This window comes from Nuphar pumila, chromosome 7, assembly GCF_984573655.1.
Source record: "Nuphar pumila chromosome 7, dmNupPumi1.hap1.1, whole genome shotgun sequence".
Taxonomy (NCBI): Eukaryota; Viridiplantae; Streptophyta; class Magnoliopsida; order Nymphaeales; family Nymphaeaceae; genus Nuphar; species Nuphar pumila.
Window position 1 is genome coordinate 42,443,080 of NC_143255.1, and position 22,097 is coordinate 42,465,176.

Consider the following 22,097-nt stretch of genomic DNA (forward strand, 5'->3'; position numbering starts at 1 on the left):
TTAAATCTGATATTTTATCCTATTTTTAAACCACTCTTATTTACATGAATTGTGCCATGGACTTTTATCGTCTTACAAATAAAATCTTATAATGTATTACATATGATAAATCCTTCTAATGTTATAAATAAACTATGCCATGGCTAAATCTATACAAACAAGTATATACCACCGCATGGAATCATGATACAGAACCACCATATATTTTTCCTACTTAAAATGTTGATGTGCACCTAACTCTTTATCCCCGTAGAACACATCAGTGAAGATCTGACAATTCCTCCAGCCCCTCATATTCCTCCTTTTCAGTTTGATATTTGGTAGGAGGTAATTTAAACCAAGCTTTGGCATGTGGATGAATTCAGTCATAACTTTGCTTTCATAAAACGAGTAAGGCATACTTTGGTGTGAAAATCAAAGTGTACGGGCCAAGTGTTGGTCCGGGTTTGTTTCTTAGCCTCTACTTGCTGTCTGTGATGTAATGTATTTATCTTTCAATTTAGGTGTTGGGGATAATGGACTCGGGTGATAACATATGAATGAAGATTTCTTATGTTTTCTTAATTTGATCATGAAGATATTATTGGAGGAATGTGGAGTAGTTATGTAATTTTACTCTTAGACGTCATATTGTATACAATAGACTCCATGTAAATTTAGTAGACTTCTATTTAAGAAGGCATCATCTTCTTTAGCATGGATTCCAATCAATAAAAAAAAGGCTCAGGGGTGGTAGTGGACGTAAGCTGTAGCCCAGTCCTGCCTCCAGGCCCAGTTAAAAATAAAAAATAAAAATTTAAAAGCCCAGTCCTAGCCCAGCCCTGATTCCATATGAAATAGATTTGTATCCATTTTTGTAGCCCAGTCCTGACTGCAGCAAATAGTTTGATTTGTCCATATGAAATAGATTTTTATTAATAATTGTAGCCATTTTTTATTTTATCTAAAAAAAAAAAATTCGGGGGCGCTGCTCACTAACCCCAGACTATCACACAAAATTTTTTTTTTTTTGCTACACCCCTGTTTGCCCCCCCCCCCCCCCTCCCCCCTCACATGAATCCTAGCTACGCCCCTGGCCACATAAGGTTAAAGGATTGCTGAGATTTGACGGGGTGTTTGACTGATTGCTTAAGCTTGGATAGGACAGTGTGTCCAACACACAGGACACACTGTCCCAACACTTTTTTTTTAATACCACCCTCCACCCCTCGTCCGACCAGTGTCCAGCGAGATGTGTGGAAACAGTGCGTTCACGCACCCGCAGTTTGATTGTGCTGGCCTCAAAGTCGTCCTATATGTCAATTTTTGAGAAGAAAAGAAATCTTATTCAATATCATTAAAGGGGGCAGTCGAGGCGAGCTCAACCAACAAAGATTGAAAAGATCTTATGAGGACCTGAAGATCGGCCTGAGCCAGTATGCATCACAGTTCCACCATAAACCTCAGAAAGAAAGATACATCAGTGAGGATGCAGTTAGCAATGACATGAACCGATAGTTCTAATTCCAAAAAATTTGAACATTCCTATGGATTAAGACTGCCCACCAAGTTTCCCGAACATCCACAAGGCATTATATCAAAGACAAATAGCTTTCGACAAATTTTTATGCGAAAATGGTGATTTTGTGATGGGAGACATTAGCAGAGTCGATGCGGCCTCAATCACAGACATGCCTTGACAATAGAAAACTTCATTCACCAGTGCTGTGGATATAGCGGACAAAGAGAACGTGAGGTACAATTCAAAAATAGAAGAATAGAGAACTCATTTATGCTGTGACCCAATGAGAAGTACGTTATAGGCCTACATTATGTTGCATTATGTGCAAACTGCAGAGCAAGATCTTACAGATCATAACAAGCTAATAGAATTGATCTGCAACTGTGTAGTTCGTCCGAAAGGCAATGGTTTCCATTTGCATCAGGAAAAACAAATATGGCATGAATAGGAAGACTCATCTACATAGCGAGCACAAATATTTTCAATATCTATAGCAAGCCTGCATTTCCAAATGGATTGCTTTGAAGATGTGAAGGATTATTTGGGATGGGTCCAAATGTAGTATCACCAAACGGATTTGCAGCCACTTGTTGCTGCTGGCTATAATAAAGAAAGGGATTGGACGGCATCATATGCTGCTGCTGAGCCATGGCTGACATTTGGACACCAGAAGGGGGTGCTATTCCACTCGAGGAAGAAAATGGATCCTGTGATGCGAATGGATTTGGAGCCACTCCATAAGTAGGATTTGGAGCTACCCCATAAGCAGGCTGATGTTGTCTATACGCTGCTTCATCATATAAGCTATCAAGTGTGAGTTTGTCAAAGCCACCAGCCTGTCATACATCATTTATTCAAACACTTAGACTGGAATACATCAACAAAATACATCCTGTAGAGGAGCCAATACTGAAGGCACTAATATAACTTACCTATAGAGCAAAAAAAACTATTGATCATGTTTGTAGGACATATAATCTGTTGAGATATGTAAATCAAAAGAGTTCCTTATCATCAGATGAAGGTACTATAAAATAGAACCACTTGCATTAATTTCAGCCCAAACTGCACATAAAATTTTAAGGGCTTTCATTTCCATATAAAGGAAGGGCCTTCATTCCCATGGAAATGAAGGGCCTTTCATGAGGAAGGGCACAGATTTCTAAACAATCCTGCCCACCCAGCCTTCCCATGTGAATGCTTTCATACTGGGGGAGATATGGAAGGATTTGCACATGAAAAGTGGTAGCTGGTGGGAACACTTTTCCCATCATAGCACCTTCCCACCATGATGATTTGATGTTTGTTTTGCTCATGGTGGGAAGGGAGGGATAGGGATGTCAGCTCAGCAATTTCCCAAGAAAATTGCATGAAAAATATGACCTAAGGTGACAGTAAATTCAAGCATCATTTTTTAAGCTAATCAGTAGCGGGAGCTAGGGCTGGTAAACGAACCGAGCAGCTCGTGACTTGGCTCGGTTTAGCTCTTCAGAAACTTGTGATCGGTTCATATAGCTGGCAAGCCGAGCCATGAGCAGCTCGTTAAGATTAAACGAATTGAGCCCGAAAACAGGGTGTTCAGCTCAGCTCGGCTCAGGAGAGCTTGTATAGATAAACGATATATATTTTTTATGTATAATATATATTTTAACATATAAAAAGAAGAATGCATAAAAATATACATACAAAGATAAGGATGCATATAAAATATATACATAAAATATGAACTATTAAGTGTAATATATAAAATATATATTTTAAGTGTAATATATAAAAATATATATTCCATGTATAAAGAACCTGGAATATTTTTACACAAGCCAGCTCATGTTTGGCTCATCTCATTCAAGGAGCTCGGCTCGAATAAACACAAAGACAAGCAGTTACAATTTCAATCTACTGGTAAACGAGCCATGCCCAAACATGCCCTGTTCGGTTCGTTTGGCTCGTTTACCAGCCCTAGCTGGGCAAATGAAAATGTGAGCTTCTCCAAGAAAGTAATTGCATGATGTCTCATGCTTCAGTTACAAAGAACTATAGAAGTCATAATAGAACTGTTCAAAAAACTCATACTTCCAAACTACCCTCTGTCATCTTGAAGAGAGGCATAGCAAAGTTTAGATCCTTCTCATTGTAGACTTTCTAATATGATACAAGAAAATGGATCTTAAATCCAAGTGCATCACAGTTTTGTCCTATGTTGCTGCAATATGCCATAGAAATGGGGTACTACAACAAGGTAGGGGTGATGCAAGATGAACTTTGATATATATATATATATATATATAGAGAGAGAGAGAGAGAGAGCAAATTTTAGTTAAAAAACAAACATGAAACACAAAGTACATCTACATACACATATGTACTGATATGTATATGTACATATACATGTATAAGATCGTGGAGTTTTTAAAAAAAATAAAAAACTGATTTTTATTTTGCACTATGAAATTTAATCGGATAATTTGGGCATAGCCAATTGGTCAAAACCAGTCATGAGAGGAAACTCTGATCAACCTAGGAACAGCCTGACCAGACCCCATTGGGCTGGGTCGGTTTAGATCCTAACAAAGAAAAAAAATATGTAGTTTACATGTAGTATGAAAAACACCAAAAACATTTCTGATAAAAACGTTTTCGTGATGAAGGTCTACTTGTTCGTCTAAGTGGCTGTGTGTGTGACTGTCATAGTCGTAATCCCATGCTGATAATATGTGTATTTAATGTGTAAGGATGTGTGAATCGAACCAAGGATTCAGTATCTTGAGAACTTTAGTCCTTGTGCTTATTGAATTATCCTTGTCATATGCTGATGTTGTGGAACTGATATACTTGTGGGAGTACATGCCTTCAGTCCGTCACGACTGATCAAAAAGAAAAAGAAAAGACTGAGAAAGACCACTTCAAGTTATTTTGAATGTGAAGAATTTACCTATCATGGTGCTGTAGTTGGCTACAAAGGAGTCTGGAGAATTTCCCTATCATGGTGCTGTAGTTAGCTACAAAGGAGTCAGTAGATTATTTGAAAGAAAATTGTTATTCATTCCCTTTCAATTTCATCATAAGATCCAGCTGTACCACTTTCTTGTATGCTGTTATGCCCTTTCAGTTGCATCATGGGATCAACATCACCATTTTCTTGTGCGCCCAGGAGAAATCCCCATTCTTACTTGGGTTGGATTAGGTCAGATGGAATTGGCTAGCCTTCAGGTTTGGGTTTTCATTGATGTTTTGGTTTTGCAGAGTGATAGCTTACTACCTTCCACATCCACATATCTGAGCATTTAATCCGTGTGGCATCTCATATTGGACGCACCAAAACTATATGGGATCTTTTCTTTCACCATATTGAACAAGTAATAGGTGCAGTGCTAAATAAGTTCCTATGCATCAATAACTTCAAGGTACCTCCTTACCAGCAATGTTAAATTGGCATAGTGATGGTGGTGGTTTTGATGTTTATGGAGGGATTTTGATGGTTTTGGTATTGTAGTTGGTGGGATGATGGTGGTCTTCATGTTGAAGAAAGAAAAATGGTAGTGTCAACAATGGTGGTGGTGAGCTTGGTATTAAATAAGGGAAAGTGGTGGGTAGTGGTGATGGTGGTTTTGGTAGAAGGAAAAGTGGTGATGGTGGTTTTGGTAGAAGGAAAAGTGGTGGTGGTGGTGGTGGTGGCAGCAATCAAAAGAACGGGTGGTGGTGAAAGAACTAGAGAAGATAAGTAGCAATAGAAAAGAAAAATGGATCCCGCTTTGTTCTTAAAAAAAGAAAAGGTGGTTTCTATTTTTAATTTACCAATTTTTTTAAAAGGTAAAATAGAGCTTCGGACAGAAAAAGTTACTATTAAAATAAATATAAATAGCAAGAACCTATTTATAAATAGATTCAAATGGAGCCCAAGACAACATAATATGTGAAGATCAATGAAAACTTTGAATCTTGTAACCTTGAATTTTACAATTGGTTACACAGCCACCAGCTTCACTCTTTCCAAAAAGTAAATCATCTTATTAATGCAGAGTGAAAAGAATGAAAATCGTACTAATTTGGCAAGCCATCCACTGTACTGGAATAATTATCACTGAAGCTATGTCACAGGGACTCTCCAACTAGGTGCCGCACCCGCACCCAATGCGGTCAACCTGACCCTGGGTGCAGTCAATGCACCCAGGGTTATTTATATCCAACTTTTGGACTTTATATATATATATATATATATATATATATATATATATATATATAATTTTTTATATTTTCGCCGCACCCTCGCACCCAAGTTTTTTGAAAGTGCCGCACCCCTGCCCCCGCACCCGCACCCATGTGACATAGCACTGAAGTTAGAACAAACCCAAGTTAATAACTAGAACTTAACATTATACCATAAGAGATCATACATAATGGGAAATGTTTCACTTAAAACAGTAAGAAGCTAGACAGATAGCAGACTAAGTTAAAGATGTAAAGTATTAGGTATCAGATTGAAGAAACACATATATAAACTGACATAGCAGATACTTCCTAAACGCATATCAGACTCATCTTTCAGTATGTTGTTAATAAAAAAGAATATGCAACTCTCAAGCTAAGTTCAGCACTGTTAAAACCCCTGCATAACTCGGGAAAGGAAAAGGAGAGGGAGAGAGAAAGCACGGATTTTCTTTTCTCTGTTTGGAATCGGCAGCCACTATTCTCCTTAATGGCTGCAGTAATACTTCATTAGTCTTAATAGGGTTACAATCATTTTACAAAGACAAAAGTGCCCTGCATTAGATGCACATGTTACATTAGAGTACAAAACAAAACTCGTGAATGGATATGGATCCTTTATCGGATCCATATCCAATTCATATTCTAATACCCTCCCTCAAGTTGTGCATGGGAGTGAACCATGTGCAACTTGTTCTTCAGATACCAGAAACATTGACTTGTAAGACCTTTGGTAAACATATCGGCAACTTGATCTTCTGAAGGCACATAAACTGGTTCAATCTCTTTGTCTGCTATCTTTTGTTTGATGAAATGTTGATCAATCTCAATATGCTTAGTCCGACTGTGATGAATAGGGTTGAATGCAATTTGTATAGCACTTCTATTATCACACATAAGTGTCAAATTTGAGATATCCTCTCCCATCTCTGTAAGTAGATGCCTAATCCAAGTCACTTCTGCTGTGGCAGCTGCCATAGATCTATACTCTGCCTCTGTGCTAGATCTTGCCACAGCCTTCTGTTTTCTGCTACTCCATGAGACAAGATTTCTCCCAATGAAAACACAGTATCCTGAAACAAACCTCCTCTCATCTGGATCTCCTGCCCAGTCTGCATCTGTATAGGCCAGTATGTCATGTTTTGGTGTCTTCCATGAAGATTGAATATATATGAATCCATCACCCACCGTTCCTTTTAGATAGCGAAGGATGCGTTTAACAACATCCATGTGACCAGTCTTTGGTTCATGCATGAATTGAGACACTTGATTAACAGAATATACAATGTCTGGTCGAGTAAAAGTAAGGTATTGCAACATACCCACTAAACTGCGATATTTAACTACATCAGGATATAACTCACCATCACAAATACTGAGCTTTTGGTTGACAACATTGGGTGTGGGTAGAGGTTTACAATCTGTCATTCCTGCTTTAGCCAGAAGATCAAGAGTGTATTTGTGTTGAGTTAATGACATTTTTTCATCTTGTCTGTCCACCTCTACACCAAGAAAATATCTCAGTTCCCCAAGGTCTTTCATTTTGAACCGCATACTCAACAAAGCTTTAATTTGTTTAATGTGGTCTAGAGCATTACCAGTGATCACAATATCATCAACATATATGAGTAAGAAAACCACAGTGGTACTATTCCTGTATATAAACAGAGAATGGTCAAGTTGGGAACGAAAGAAACCATGTTTCTGAATTTCTAAGGAAAAGCTTTCAAACCATGACCTAAAAGCTTGCTTCAAACCATACAAGGCTCTGGTTAATTTGCATACATATTCTTTTGTGTCTCCCTCTGCATAACCTTGAGGTTGCTCCATGTAAACCTCTTCCTTTAAGTCCCCATGAAGGAATGCATTCTTAACATCAAGTTGACTAAGGGTCCAACCATGTTCAATTGCCAAGCCAAGAATAATGCGAATAGTTCCCATTTTTACCACTGGGTTGAATGTCTCATCATAATCCTGACCATATTCTTGAGTGAAACCCTTGGCTACAAGACGTGCCTTGTATCGTTCAATACTACCATCCGGTTTATATTTAATTTTATATACCCATTTGCAACCAACAACATTTTTATCTGGAGGACGGCCAACTATCTCTCATGTTTGACACTCGTGAAGTGCCTCGATCTCCTCATTCATCGCTTCAATCCATTTGCTGGATTGGATAGCTTGATGAAAACCAAGTGGTTCATCGTGTTTTTCAATCTTGGATAGGAAAATTTGAAAGTCCATAGAAAAGTTGTCATAACTAACCCATTTTTCAATAGGATGCCTTATCCTGCCTGATCTTCTTGGTGCTTCTCTGTTATCAAACAATGCAATGTGTTCTTCAGCAGGTACATTTGTTCGCTCTCTGGGTCTCCTGGTATACACATTACCTTTGTATCTCAGACATTCTGTTTGTGATGCATCATCCGAAACCGTCTCACCATGTGTGCTTTCAGGGGTCAAAGTAGTATGTTCGGCAGTTTGTGAAATAAGTTCAGCACTAAGTCATGGGTCATACCAATCAGCAACTGCACCAATACGTTCACGATTGACGTATGCTTCTTTTCCCAGAAAACTATTTTCATCAAAAACAACATTTCTGGAAATTCTTATCTTCTTATTGACGGGATCATAGCACCTGTAACCCTTGTGTTCATCTGCATAACCTACAAATTGGCAAATAGAGGCTTTGTCCTGGAACTTAGTCCTCATGGATTTGTCAATATGTACATAACATGTGCATCCAAAAACTCGTAACTCATTATAATCGGGATGTGCACTAAAGAGAACATAATAGGGAGATTGATTTTCAAGAATAGGCATAGGAAGACGATTTATCACATGAGTGGCAGTGTGAAAAGCTTCAGTCCAAAGACTAATGGGTAAGTTACTCCCATGTATCATACTCATTGCACTTTCCACAATATGTCTGTGTTTACGTTCAGCAATTCCATTTTGTTGTGGAGTGTACGGGCAAGAAACTCTACGATGCATCCCATTATTTTGGAGAAAATCTAAAAATTCTTTGGAGGAATACTCACCACCTCCATCACATTGGAGAATTTGAATATTTTGGGAGAATTGATTTTTAACATAGGCATGAAAGTGACGAAAAATGAGAAAAAACTCTGATTTGTGTTTCATAAAGAACATCCAGGTAAAACGAGAGAAACTGTCAATAAAAGATACATAATATTTACTTCCAGAAGAAGAAGGATTGGGGGCTGGGCCCCAAACATCTGAACATATTATCTCAAAGGGCATAGAGGCTCTTTTATTTATTTGATGAAAAGGAAGTACATGACTTTTGCAAACCTGACAACTGGGACATATTTTATCCTTCAATGAAGGTGAAACAGACTCTGAAAGAAAACTATTTGACACTAACTTTTCAATAAAGACTTGACTACAATGACCAAGACGAGAATGCCAGAGATCTAAGTTATTGCATTTGGATGTACTTAGGACGCTTTTAGAGACGGGATCAGACTTGGGCTTCATGATACTGGAGGCAGGATCTTCATTAAAGACATACATGTCTCCACGTCGCTCTCATTTAGCGAACATCTCCTTCGTTTGAAGATCCTTGACAAAGACAGAAGTAGGAGTAAATTCTACAGATGAATTGGTAGAATCAACAAGCTTAGAAACAGAGACAATATTTTTCTTTATATTTGGTGCATGAACAACATCAGATAAAAGAATAGATGACCTAGACAAAGGAATGAAAACGCTGCCTATGTTTGAAATAGGGTGGTGAGTCCCATCTCCAGTTACAATATTAGATTTTCCAAAATAGGGAGTCAAAGTAGAGAACTTACCTGCATTGCAGGTCACATGGGTTGCTGCCCTAGAGTCAACATACCATATTCCATCATCATTTTGCTTCAGATTCAAGCTGGCCATTGCAGATAGTAGAAGATCCTTAGCATCATCACTGACCCGAAATGTACCTGCAGTTCCTGATGTACCAACATTTCTAGTGTTTTGCATTCTATTTCGATTTTGTGGGTTGAACCAGCAGTTAGCTTTGATGTGACCTCGTTTGTTACACTGATAGCATGTGGGAACATTTTTTGAAAAACTAACAGTGGAATTTAGTGTAGGTAGTAACCCACGTCCACCCTGGATTGGATTTCCCTTGCCTCTGCCACGTCCTCCTCGTGGTCGATCAGCTATCACCCCTGTGGCAAGAATCTCATGCGTAGATGATTATCCTGTTGGAGCTTCAGACATGTTTTTCAGTGTCATCTCATACTGAAAGAGTTTGGCGCGTAATTCCTCAAAGTTGAGCAACGTAGGCAAGCATAATAAGGATGTAACAAGAACATGATATTCTGAACCCAGTGCATTCAGTGTCTGCTGTACCTTTTCTTTATCTGACACTAGATACCCAACCATGGCTAATTGATCTTTGATGCTTTTGACTTGATTTAAGAATTCAATGCTCATTGCCCCCTTTTTTTAACATCTGAAATTCACGTTTAAGAAACAACACTTTAGCCTCTGATATCTGAGAGTAGGTCTGAGCTAAAGCCTCCCACAAAACTTTGGATGTACAATCATCAGGAAGGGAAATCAATACTTCTTGTGACAATGTGGAAGTGATGTACGCGACGAGGGTCTGATCACGCTTCATCCAAGTAACAAATGCAGGGTTGCGAATAATATTCTGCGATCCTCCATCCTCTTTGGCTTCGGTTGTGAAAAATTCTGGAGGCATTGGGGTGGAGCCATCCTAAAAGATAAGATTCGGAACGGGAAATACGTAAGAAGGTAGGCGTTGCATCCATTGAAAATAAGATGAGTGAAAATCGTTTACGATGGTTTGGGCATATTCGGCGAAGGCCTAATGATGCTCCGGTTAGAAGGATGGAGAAATGAGAAAATCTATTAGCTAAAAGAGGCCGGGGTAGGCCCAATAAGACTTAGATGGAGATGATAAGAAATGATATGAGATGATAAGAAAGGATATGAATGCTTTGAACCTCACCGAGGACATGACATTGGATATAAATGATTGGAGAAGGATTCATGTGGAGGACCCAAAATGATTTTCTTTTTGGTTCATATCGCCGACCCCAATTGTTTGGGATGAAGGCGTTGTTGTTGTTGTTGTTGTTGTTGTTGTTGTTGTATTGGGGTGGAGCCATCCAAGTGACCTGAAAGATCTTGACTACGAATGAAAGGAGCAATTTGCCTTTTCCAAGTAAGATAGTTGTTTGTAGTTAGCTTTTCCGAAACTAGCTGCCCCAGAAAACTGGAAGAAAGGCCCGAATTGAATGAAGTATCCATTTGTAGACTTGTTGACAGTCCCTCTTTTTTTTTGACAGAATGACCCTACAAAATGACACTAGTGGCTGAAACTGGACTGACACAGTTGGCAGAAATCGGCACAGAGAAAGACAATGTCACGACAATGACACAGTTGGGAGATGATGGGGCAAAAATGGAAGACAGCAAAAACAAGTTGTGAGATAAGATAAGAAGAGAAAAAGACCTGTTTAGAAGACAGAAAATAGACTTTTCTCAGCAAAAACAAGTTGTTTCGGCTGAAGGAACTCGACTCTTGGGTTCGGCTTTTGTGAACTCGTCTGAAGAAGCAGAAGACAGCATGCGTGATAGACAGATTCCAGTATCTGTCGCAGAAGACAGCAGGCGTGACAGAGAGGCGCAGGTAGTAGCAGGCGTGACAGAGATGCACAGGGTTGAACTCACCTTTTTGGGCTCGACTGAAGATGATTGAAGAAACTCGGCTCTTGGGCTCGGCTTTTGTGAACTCGTCTGCACTTACAGAAGATAGCAGGCGTGACAGAGAGTCGCTGGAGTAGCAGGCGTGACAGAGAGGCACAGGGTCGACTTGCAGAGGAGCAGGCGTGGCCAAAAGGTGCAGATCCTTTCGCGTTCTCGAAGAAGACACCTTTATGCCCAGGGTTGTCGCCGCTGCTCTGATACCATGTTAAAACCCCTGCATAACTCGGGAAAGGAAAAGGAGAGGGAGAGAGAAAGCACGGATTTTCTTTTCTCTGTTTGGAATCGGCAGCCACTATTCTCCTTAATGGCTGCAGTAATACTTCATTAGTCTTAATAGGGTTATAATCATTTTACAAAGACAAAAGTGCCCTGCATTAGTTGCACATGTTACATTAGAGTACAAAACAAAACTCGTGAATGGATATGGATCCTTTATCAGATCCATATCCAATTCATATTCTAATAAGCACAACCCTTAGAAGAAGATTAAATAAGTTGCCAGATGCAAAAACCATCTTTTTTTCCTTTGAGAGGCAACCTAACCATCCAACTATTTCATTCGACCATATGCTTAATGTAGCAAAATCATCTCAAGACACTGAAATAAAGAAAGTTAATTCTCACCAATTTTCTCTCGATAGGCATAGAGCTGCTGTTGCCTGCAGTAGAAACGGTAACTAGTGCAAGCTCCCATCCAGTAGGATCTTGTGCATTTGTTTGCATTCGAGCAGCATCATGCGATGAATTACCTATGTATTATATAGTATATATATGAGAGAGAGAGAGTATAAATAATGAAAATGATGATGAACAAAGAATAAGCCCTTTACAATGAATTACTCGAAATTTCAGTGACATTACTTACCAGATGGAACTATTGCAAGGGCTAAAGCATTACTTTCCTCAATTGCAGATGCATCAGAATTTACGTCAACATTTAATCCCTTCAAAAGAAACAAAATGATCAAAATATATGCTGATAGCTAGTTAGAACTATTGAGTCACAAATACATGACTTACAAGTAGATCCACATTGCTAGGATCAAGAACAGATGGATTAACATTGTTACTAGACGACTGTGATTGTGGTTGTGGTTGTAGTTGTGGGTCTAGTTCTTCTGCAGATTCTTCTTTGTCTTCGTGAGGTGAAGAATCAACTTCTAGTCTGTAAGTCAAAAAGAGCCTTTCCTGAAATTCCTGATTCAAAAAATGTCATGTGGTAGAAAAGCAATAACGGAAGAGATGAAGACAAAAATTTTCTGAGCATATGCACAAGTTCAAGACTGCATCACTACTTATACTATGTTATTGTGTTTCCATAAACAAATACTACCGCATTTTTTCAGCGGTTAAGTTTAATCAAACAACGGAAGAGAAACCTTCTCATCAGTACCAATACCTTCATTAAATTATGCATAATCTGACCTTTACAAGATGCAAAATATGGTAGCTCCTTAAAATTAAGGCATCAAAAGTTGAAAATGCTTAACATCTCATGTACATGCACAAATTTACAGAACATCCTAATCCTAAAGCTGCTAGTAATTACTCAACTCTCTCTCTCTCTCTCTCTCTCTCTCTCTCTCTCTCTCATATATATATATATATATATATATATATATATATATATATATATATATATATATATATAAAATTTATTTGCATCACAGAATATGAAGCAGAAGAGTCGTTTAAAGTCCCAATCCATATGCTAATACAGAAGCAAGTCAAATGCCATTGTCACTAAACATGGGAGCCAGGGGGTCATTGCTGCCCTAGCTGTTGTAGACAGCCGATAAATGCAAGCAGTGGTTCATCTCATGGATGAACTTGGATAATCTAGGAAAAATCACTTAGTGTCTATGTAGTCAAAAGCGCTAGGCAATGCCTAACTGGTAGACCCCTAAAAAGATTAGTCGAGGACTAGGCGGGATTAGTCGGTATCCCAATTAAAATATAAAAAGGTATACAAAATATACATAAAAATATGTTTAATTCTTTTACTAATAAGATGTTTTCATTACACATTACACATGATTTTACAAAATATATTAATATACATAACCAGAATATACATATATAATTACACACACACACACACACACACACACACACACACACACACACATATATATATATAGTCACCCTATGTAGTCAAAAGCACTAGGCAGTGCCTAGTCGGTGGACCCCTAAAAAGACTAGTCGAGTACTAGGCGTGACTAGTCCGTACCCGAAATAAAATATAAAAAAGTACACAAAATATACATAAAAATATGTTTAATTTTTTTACTAATAAGATGTTTTCATTACAAAAGTACAAAGTTACACATGCTTTCACAAAATATATTAATATAGATAACCAGAATATACATATATATAATTGTACACACACACACACACACACACACACACACACACACATATATATATATATTCAATTATTCATAACATATTCAGTATAATCAACAAAATATGCTTTCAACCTTTCCCAGAAGCACAATAATACATACATATATAAATAACATATTACTTAATTCATAATACTAAACATGCTTTCAAGCTTTTATAGAAAAGTTCATCAGAAACAAACACACACATATAAAAAACATAATCAATTAAAATTAACTGTGCATGATTTCAATGTTTCACAAAAAAATCCCAAAAGCAAAGTAGCGTACACACGCACACATATATAAATATAATAACTAAGCATGTTTTCATGATTTCACCAAACAAATCACACAAACACACACACATATATATAATTATATATACAAAAAAATAACAAAATATATATAGAAATAATAAATGACTAAACTGCCCTCGCGCCTAGGCGGATGCAGCATAGTCGCCAATGCGCCTTAGTCGGTGCCTAGTCGGCAAAATTGGTACCTTTTAAGGTACCCACCTAGGAATGGCAAAAACTAGGCATTTTACTTACGACTAGACCGACTAGGTGGACTAGCCTAGTCGGGGCTTTTGACCAGAGTTACCGGAAGCGCCTAGCTAAAAGGGGAAGCGCGCTTCCCCGAAGCGCGAAACGTCGCGCTTCCGAAGCGTGGGGGGAAGCGTCCCCCTTTTTTGGGAAGCGCGCTTCCCTTTAATGGGGGACGCGTTTCCCTTTAATGGGGGACGTGCTTCCCTTTAATGAGAAGCGCGCTTCCCCCACGCTTCCCCAATGCTTCCCCCACGCTTCCCCCTCGCTTCCCCCACGCTTCCCCCTCGCTTCCCCTGTTTTTTCAAATTTTTTGTATTTTTTATTTTTTATTTTTTATTTTTATTTTTTTCGCTTCCCCCTCGCTTCCGAGACGCTTCCTGGGTCGCTTCCGAGACGCTTCCTAGGTCGCTTCCGAGACGCTTCCCGAATCGCTCCTAAGTGGTCCCACGCTTCCCCGCTTCCTAAAATTTTGAAAGTGCCTCGCTTCCCGCTCCCGCTTCCCGCTCCCGCTTCCTCAACTGGCAACCATGCTTTTGACTACATATGTTAGTTCATAGCAGTGAATAAAAGACATCTGTTATCTTGAAATCTTTGAGATTTTTTCTGATATAGATGCGAAATGTTTTTGCCCATGTTAGGACAACATGGGGTCTGGACATGGTAACAAAATACAGAAGCAAGAAAAGTTACATTGATCGCTGTGCTTTTTCTGTTCAACTCTGTTTCGACTTTGTTCGCTTTACATATCAGTAAGATATGGATATCCTTTTGTTCTGGTATGTTCCATTACCTCACATGCCCTTACATAGTACCATAGCAAGAAGCCACTGGACAATTGTGGAAAGTTTGCAAGGCAGACAAGACAACTTTGTTTAAGCATTCTAGAAAGGCCCAGTGAAACCCATGTGAATGAACACAGAGAATAAGACAACCTAGAAATTTTGCATGAAGTGCAGTATTGAAAAGTTCCATGTTTTTCTTGCAATATAATGTAGAAACAAAAAGATAACCTGAAAGGGTTCAAGAGAAAAAATTAAAAGTTAAACTAGGAAAAGTATGCCTGAGCAAAAAATTTCCATGAGAATCACATCATAATTTCATAAAATGTAAAAGACTAAAAGGAAAATATAAAGTTATGATACAAAATCACAGAGTATCTTAGAAATCAGATACATTATCAACTTTTAAAGGATACTTCATGAATTTAAAGCATGAACTATATAGATAATTTGGTGACTGGAGAATTTGTTAAATTCACCCCACGATAGCAGAGTGGAATTATGTAGGATTCATTTAAACATATTCTTGAAGATCTAAGGCCCCCATGGAATATGCATCAGAAATACAAAAATGCTCAGTGACATGCTAAGGAACCCGGAAGACACAGGGTAATAAAAGCTACCAAGTTATTCACACGTGGGAAATCCCCCTAAAGTTGGACTTAGCTTAGGGATGAAGAGCATGTGAAAATGCACCAGCATAGAAAGTCCAATCTAGAATACGACAGTTTTTGCAACAATACATCCATCATTAGCCATCGAACATGAAGAAATTGTTCTTTTATCTAAACAATATCACTTAATAAATATAAATTCAATTCACTAATGACACTTACTAGTGTCTCTCTTGGCACAGAAACCATTCGTGGTGCTTCCCTTACATATTCTTCCATAGTTGCAAGAAATGACTGCGGTGGCTGCAGAAGTGAAAGGAATATGACACTGAATGCCAAGCTATCAAAAGAAAAAAAAAGAAGAATTTTCTCATGAGGATTTGATTTCATGCTGATGTCACTATATGAATACTTCTCTCAAGGTTGGATACTGAAAATTCCTAGCAAGTTCTAGCCCTCTGCAAGTCTCATAGAATTCAGAAAGGCTTTCAGCCTGAAACCAAAAACCAAAGTCCTCTCATTAATTTCTGTAGAAAACTTAAAATAATGTAGAATGATGATTTTGTATGGAAACACCACTATCTAATATAACATTCAGCATTGACAAGGATCATTTAATACTTTCATCCCTAAAAATAAAGAAGCAAAACAGAAACACAACCTGCTGGCCAGCACGCTTATATATTTCAAATGCTTTCATGGCTTCATGTCTGGCCATCTCAAAAAACTGTAACAAAATAGAAAAAACCCATCACAAGAGACCGGGTCAGGAAGAGCCACTTGACAAAGATATAACAATGCTCACAATAGAACTAGTGTACCTTATCAACAAGATTGATAATACCATCATTTATAGCACAATATATCTTAAAGCTTTCTTTCAGGACCTGCAATTTAATAGTAAAAATAGAATCATGTTAAAGAAAAATTCAGTAGCACAGAACTACAGAAAAAAAAGTTTGATAAGTGGAATCGTTCCGCTAGGGTTAGATTAACAAACAATAAAGCACAAATCCTGGCAGGTAGGCCATAATTTTAGGAAGATGTACGGCCCAGTACAAATAAGAACAATAAAATAGACTTTGTGCTCTCAATAGAAATCAGAGACAAGAAAAAAAAAACAGGCTGTCACCTGAGTACAGGTGCGGGTGCAGGTACGGAGGGTATGACATGGAAATTTTAAAAAATGAGGGTACGGGGATACGGCTATATATAGGGAAAGAGAGAGAAAAGAGTTTGGGTCTGGATCATATGTGGATCCATATTAACGTTTATATTAAAAAAATTTTAAAAAAAGTTTGTAAATGTAATTTATGAAAAAAGGGGAAGGGGGAATGAAAATTTTAATATAAAAAGGGAAGGGGTATTTTGTAACCCCTTTTCCCCACTCTCTACGATGGAGAATGAGAAGACGAAGATGACGAAGGAGGGGCCAAGTGAGGACCCAGCCCCACCGCCTCTCTCTCTCTCTCTCTCTTTCTCTGGCATATTGAAAGAGGAAGAACGTTTTAGTATGCTCTCTCTCCTCTTCTACTTCTTTTTCTTCCTCCTCTTCCTCTTCCACTTCCTCTTTCGTCATCTTCTTCCTTCTCCTTCTCTTTATTTTTTTCTTCCTCCTCTTCCTCTTTCTTCTTCTTCCTCCTTTTTCTTCTTCCTCTCTACATTTCACCAACATCGAACAAAAAAAAAATAGTTTGGGTCAGGGTTGGACCTGAACTGGATTAGTGTGGGACCCGACCCACGGCGCACCCGCACTGCATCCGGTACCTGCCCCTGTATCGACGCGTGTCAACACGGGTACACCAACCATTTTGACGTGTCCCGGTTACACAGACAACAGGTGACCCATGTGCATATGTAGTATAATCACTAATTTTTGTGGGGCCATAGTCACGATCAAGCCTTATCCAAACCATATGGGCTGCATTTTCATAGGATGTGGCAAAGGTTGACATATTTTAGCCACTTACTCCAACCCTCCTACTCGGCTAAGCTTGTAATAGCCATTACCATGTGTCAGGACCCGGCCTCTGGAAGGGGCGGTTCTGACAGGCCTAGGCGAGGACAAGGGTTGAACATGAGTCCCAATAGGGGGGTCAGCAGGTAGGAGAGAGAATGTTGATCTCTCCTGGCCGGTGTCCTGCATAGGAAAGAAGGTTGGGGCATGTGGAGGGAGAATTTTGATTCCTCGAGGTTGGAAACAAGAACAAAAACAAAGAATGGAGAATTCACTCAATAAACTTCATTGATTAAAAATTAGAATAATCACACATGTTTATAGTGCCTAACGAGGAGTCCTAAAAACAAATAGCAACCTAAGAATTAAAAGTCCAAGGCAATAATGAATTCAAGAGAGAGAAAATCCTAAGTGAAGTAGGACTCCCACAAGGAGGGGCATCCCTCAGTCATGCTCAAGCTAGGACTCTGAGATGTCTCCACTAATGGGGACTCTAGAATGGTTCTCTAGGATGGCTCCCTTGGATCGGATCCAGATCTAGGTGACGGTTCGTGGGAATCGGGTCCTCCTAGGTGGCCTAGGGCGGTCTGTAACACCATGGTAAAACTGTACCAGTGGCAAAGATCTTTGATGGGTACAGAGATGCAAGTTCATCAAGTAACCAGCATCATTATAGCTGAAGTGCATATCTTCTTAACATATCATAAAAAACCATGGCAATAGTCCCAATTTAAGACAAATAAAAAAATTATAATATATGAAAAAGCAAAATGGGACATATATATATATATATATGTATGTATATATGTATGTATATAGATAGATAGATAGGGTTAACATGTCATTTCTTTATTTATTTTTTGTTTGTTTTTCATGAGAATAACCTTACACATGTGATCTACATGGTTTGGTTAGTGGGAATCAGCTCTTGGATCATTCGATTATGAAAGGTAGGAACGATTTTATGAGCCTTGAAAAATCTATGGCTTATAATGTGCGATATTTTCTTGGCTCATAAAATCATATTTTTTCATCAGAAAACCACGACCCAAAAGCCAATTCCTAGTCTTAACCATCTCAAGAATACATCACTTTCACTTTTACAATAGATTCATGCTTTCTCACTAACAATGCACTCCTCTGTAGAGAAAATTTTCTATCTTGATATAATGCTATTTGAGGTTTATCAGAAAAATTCAAGAAGTATGTGGACTTTTAAGCATAACGCTCAATCAATTTTATGGGGGGGCATCAAATAGAAAGATACAAAATACAACTTTAAGCTCAACAAAAGACAAGCATTACCCAAATTGCATTTTACACTGGAAGAGATTATGTATTGCTTACCAGAGATAGGGCATACTGGATCACATAATTTCCAACAGCTGCGCCTTCTGGCTGGAAAGATGACATTGGAAACCATTATGAATCCACTACAGATGTCTAGAAACCAACGACACTGAAAGAACACATAGTGCAGGTGCGGGTGTGAACAATGCGATATAGCAATTTCAAAAACCTTGGGTGCGAGAGTGCTGATAATTGGAAAACAATGGTTGGGTGCCAATTGATCGCACCTGATGCTTGTTGACCTGTACAACAAGCCGTGTTGAGTGTTGCACCCACACTGCACCGTGTTGACATGGGTGCTTCAGTGGTGCAAAAGCACCCATCTTATATAGGAATACATTATACATTTGTGACGGATGGAGTAAGATATGGAAGATGAAACGTAAGAAGTACCCGACAACCAACAAGACGATAAAGTAATTGTTGCAAGGTAGGGATCTGCTCTAATAATTCATCACTATCCATGTCTCTTATTCTGCTGTGACCCTGCCACTCAAGAAGTGTGATAATCGGACCTATGTAATTCCAAAATTAGCAAAAATCTAAGAACAAATAGGAGGAATTGCAATATTTAACAGGTGTACCTTCTCCTGCCCTTGTCCAGGCCTTAAACGCTCTGCCTCGACATCATACTTCAATATTCTGAAACATTCTAATCTTTCCTCCAGATATAAAGCATAGGTACGAACCCATGCAGAACAATCCCAAGCTGGGAAAGAAAAAGAAAATGAAAGTGCAAAACCACAAATTTATGCCAATTATGTATTCCTATACAGGTGAATAGTGTATATATATATATATATATATATATATATATATATATATATATATATATATATATATATATTACTTCACTAACCAATAGGACTTGAATCATCCTTGAAATTAGACATTTGGAGAATGTGTGCCTTTTGTGAAAAATTTAGCAGTTCTTCCCTGAAAGTAGGGTCACCATCTCTTAGCATCCTATGGATAACTATTAATGTTTTCAATGCAACCTGCAAAATGCCACCAATTGTCACCAGAACAGGAAAACACATTAAAAGATGCATCTCATCAACCATGAGTTTGACAAAACAAGGGCTCAAACAAAATGCCATCTCAAATTGTGTCTATGACTCTATCATCTGAAAAAAAAAAAGTCCAGTTCCCAAAGCAAACCTGAAACATCTCAAAAAACACTATCGTCCTCTCTTGAACTAACAAATCAAGACCTCTAGAACATAAGTTGTCAATGGACACATTATATGTCATCTAATCAACTTCTCATATGACCATCCAAAAGGTTTAGAATTGTTTAAAGGCGAAAGCAAGGAAACTCCAGACTTAAGCACCTTCAAATCTCTTAGCAACAGGGGAGTAAGGAGCAAAGTCACTTTTCAATATATAGTGTGAGTATAGCAGCACGGCCTATTTATGCAAAACGATCCAGACAAAATAGGCAAAAGGATACACAAAATATAGATGCACAAAGTCTTGTTTTTTCAAGTACAGAATTACATCGAGCAAGAACAAAGCCATCACAACAAGAAAATACCATCTCAGGATTAGCCCAGTGAATCCTACACACAATTTGCCACAAAGAAACACTTAATATTGTCAAAATATGTACATCTAGGTGCCGCTCATAAACACAGTTAGATATTATATTCATCTTTGAAAAAATAACCAGAATTTCAACAAACATGAAATAGCGTGAACATCAAACCAAAAGGGTGAGCCATAGATTTTAATCATGTGAAAGCTGTTAAGGAATAAAATTTGACAGAGTTGCATCGGTTACGATTAAAATAGAATTACCAAGAAAAAAAGAGAGGAGAATATCTGTGAACAAACAACATAAAATCTGTATCTATAAGCATACAGAATGACAAACAGCAGCACTCATACGCCATCACACGACTAGATGGTGGCACGTATCAACCGAACAAACATCTGATTCAACACATAATCGACCATCACCGACTACAAAACTAAGAATTGAATTGATAAGAACAAAGAAAATCGCACCGTCCAATTATGTGTCTTGGCCAATCTTCTCCCAAGTGAGTGTATGCAGTAGGCAACGTCGGCCCGGGGCCGTAGCTGGGATGTAGCGAGCAAGATTTCTGCAACCACCATCATAAAAACGCATCGACTCTCGATCAAAAATCGATCACCAACAAAGAAAAACCGATCGAAACTAAAACAGGAAACCAGAAAGCAGAAGCGCACTCCTGAGGTGTCTCTCCTTTGGTGGGCACTCGACATGATTGGAGGCCTTGACGATTGCAACATCCACTTCCTACCAACAACAAATCCAAGAGATTAACGACAACCCACCAAGAGAAAGACCTGGATTACGAACTGGAAGATGAAAATTTCTAGAGAGAGAAAGGAGTGTACCTTGAAGTCACTATTGACCTTAGCCAGACCAACTTTAGTGGAATCCTTCAACGCCCCATAGGCCTTCCTCCATGTATGAAGAGTACCCATTTCGATTCGATCCTGACGCCCCTCCCCTTCCCCTGCGCCGTTGCGATCGTTTCCTTCTTCTCCTCTTCTTAAGGGTCTCTCTCTCTCGCTCTCCAAAATGGTCGGTAAAAACACTTATTGTACAAATTGACTATTATAGTCTTTCATTTTTCTTAAATGACAAAAGTTTCCTTTGACGGTGATCCGGGCAAAACCCACCTAGTGCCTGGGGAGCAGATCAGGTCATGCTGAACATGAGCGTTTTTGCTCATGCTGACATCGTGGCCGTCTGTTTGCATTTTGGATGAATGCCACGTGGTTTTGTTGACTTTTGAACTTTTTAAAATGCAAATCGGATGGCCACGATGTCAGAGCATGACCTGATCCGCTTCCTAGTGCCTGGGCCCAGTTGTGGACGTTGTTGGTTCAGAAAGGCTTTGTTGAACCAACAACTTCCAGAGACCTTCTTGGTTGTATGGTATCAGAAAAGCCTACCAAAATGGCTTCCAGATGCAGCAATATGAACACATAGGCCCATTTC

General features: G+C 38.7%; 1 protein-coding gene across 3 annotated transcripts; it reads right to left on the reverse strand.

Annotated features, from left to right (window-relative positions):
• Positions 1 to 1,680: 1,680 nt before the first annotated feature.
• On the reverse strand, positions 1,681 to 21,659 carry LOC149832071 (putative clathrin assembly protein At2g01600). Of its 3 annotated transcripts, none has more exons than XM_090014303.1 (15): positions 21,488 to 21,659; positions 21,317 to 21,386; positions 21,113 to 21,210; positions 19,962 to 20,100; positions 19,687 to 19,811; positions 19,496 to 19,588; positions 19,100 to 19,150; positions 16,617 to 16,682; positions 16,457 to 16,522; positions 16,208 to 16,288; positions 16,018 to 16,098; positions 12,485 to 12,661; positions 12,330 to 12,408; positions 12,089 to 12,213; positions 1,681 to 2,337 (listed from the first exon to the last, which is right to left on the reverse strand). In XM_090014303.1, exons 1-15 carry the CDS (start codon positions 21,575 to 21,577, stop codon positions 1,990 to 1,992), a joined length of 1,689 nt encoding a protein of 562 aa, XP_089870429.1. In that variant the 5' UTR covers positions 21,578 to 21,659; the 3' UTR covers positions 1,681 to 1,989. The 3 variants fall into 3 exon arrangements, with proteins under 3 accessions (XP_089870429.1, XP_089870432.1, XP_089870431.1); XM_090014305.1 differs by having other exon boundaries at positions 1,740 to 2,337; positions 12,485 to 12,652; XM_090014306.1 differs by lacking the exon at positions 16,208 to 16,288.
• Positions 21,660 to 22,097: the final 438 nt, after the last annotated feature.

Excerpts from the sequence above, each read along its gene's own strand:
- LOC149832071 (XM_090014303.1), bottom strand. The coding sequence starts at position 21,577 with ATGGGTACTCTTCATACATGGAGGAAGGCCTATGGGGCGTTGAAGGAT. Across the intron at positions 12,409-12,484 it reads CTAGCAATGTGGATCTACTT|GGATTAAATGTTGACGTAAA; the intron begins GTAAGTCATGTA and ends TTTCTTTTGAAG. Across the intron at positions 12,214-12,329 it reads CCTTGCAATAGTTCCATCTG|GTAATTCATCGCATGATGCT; the intron begins GTAAGTAATGTC and ends TATAATACATAG.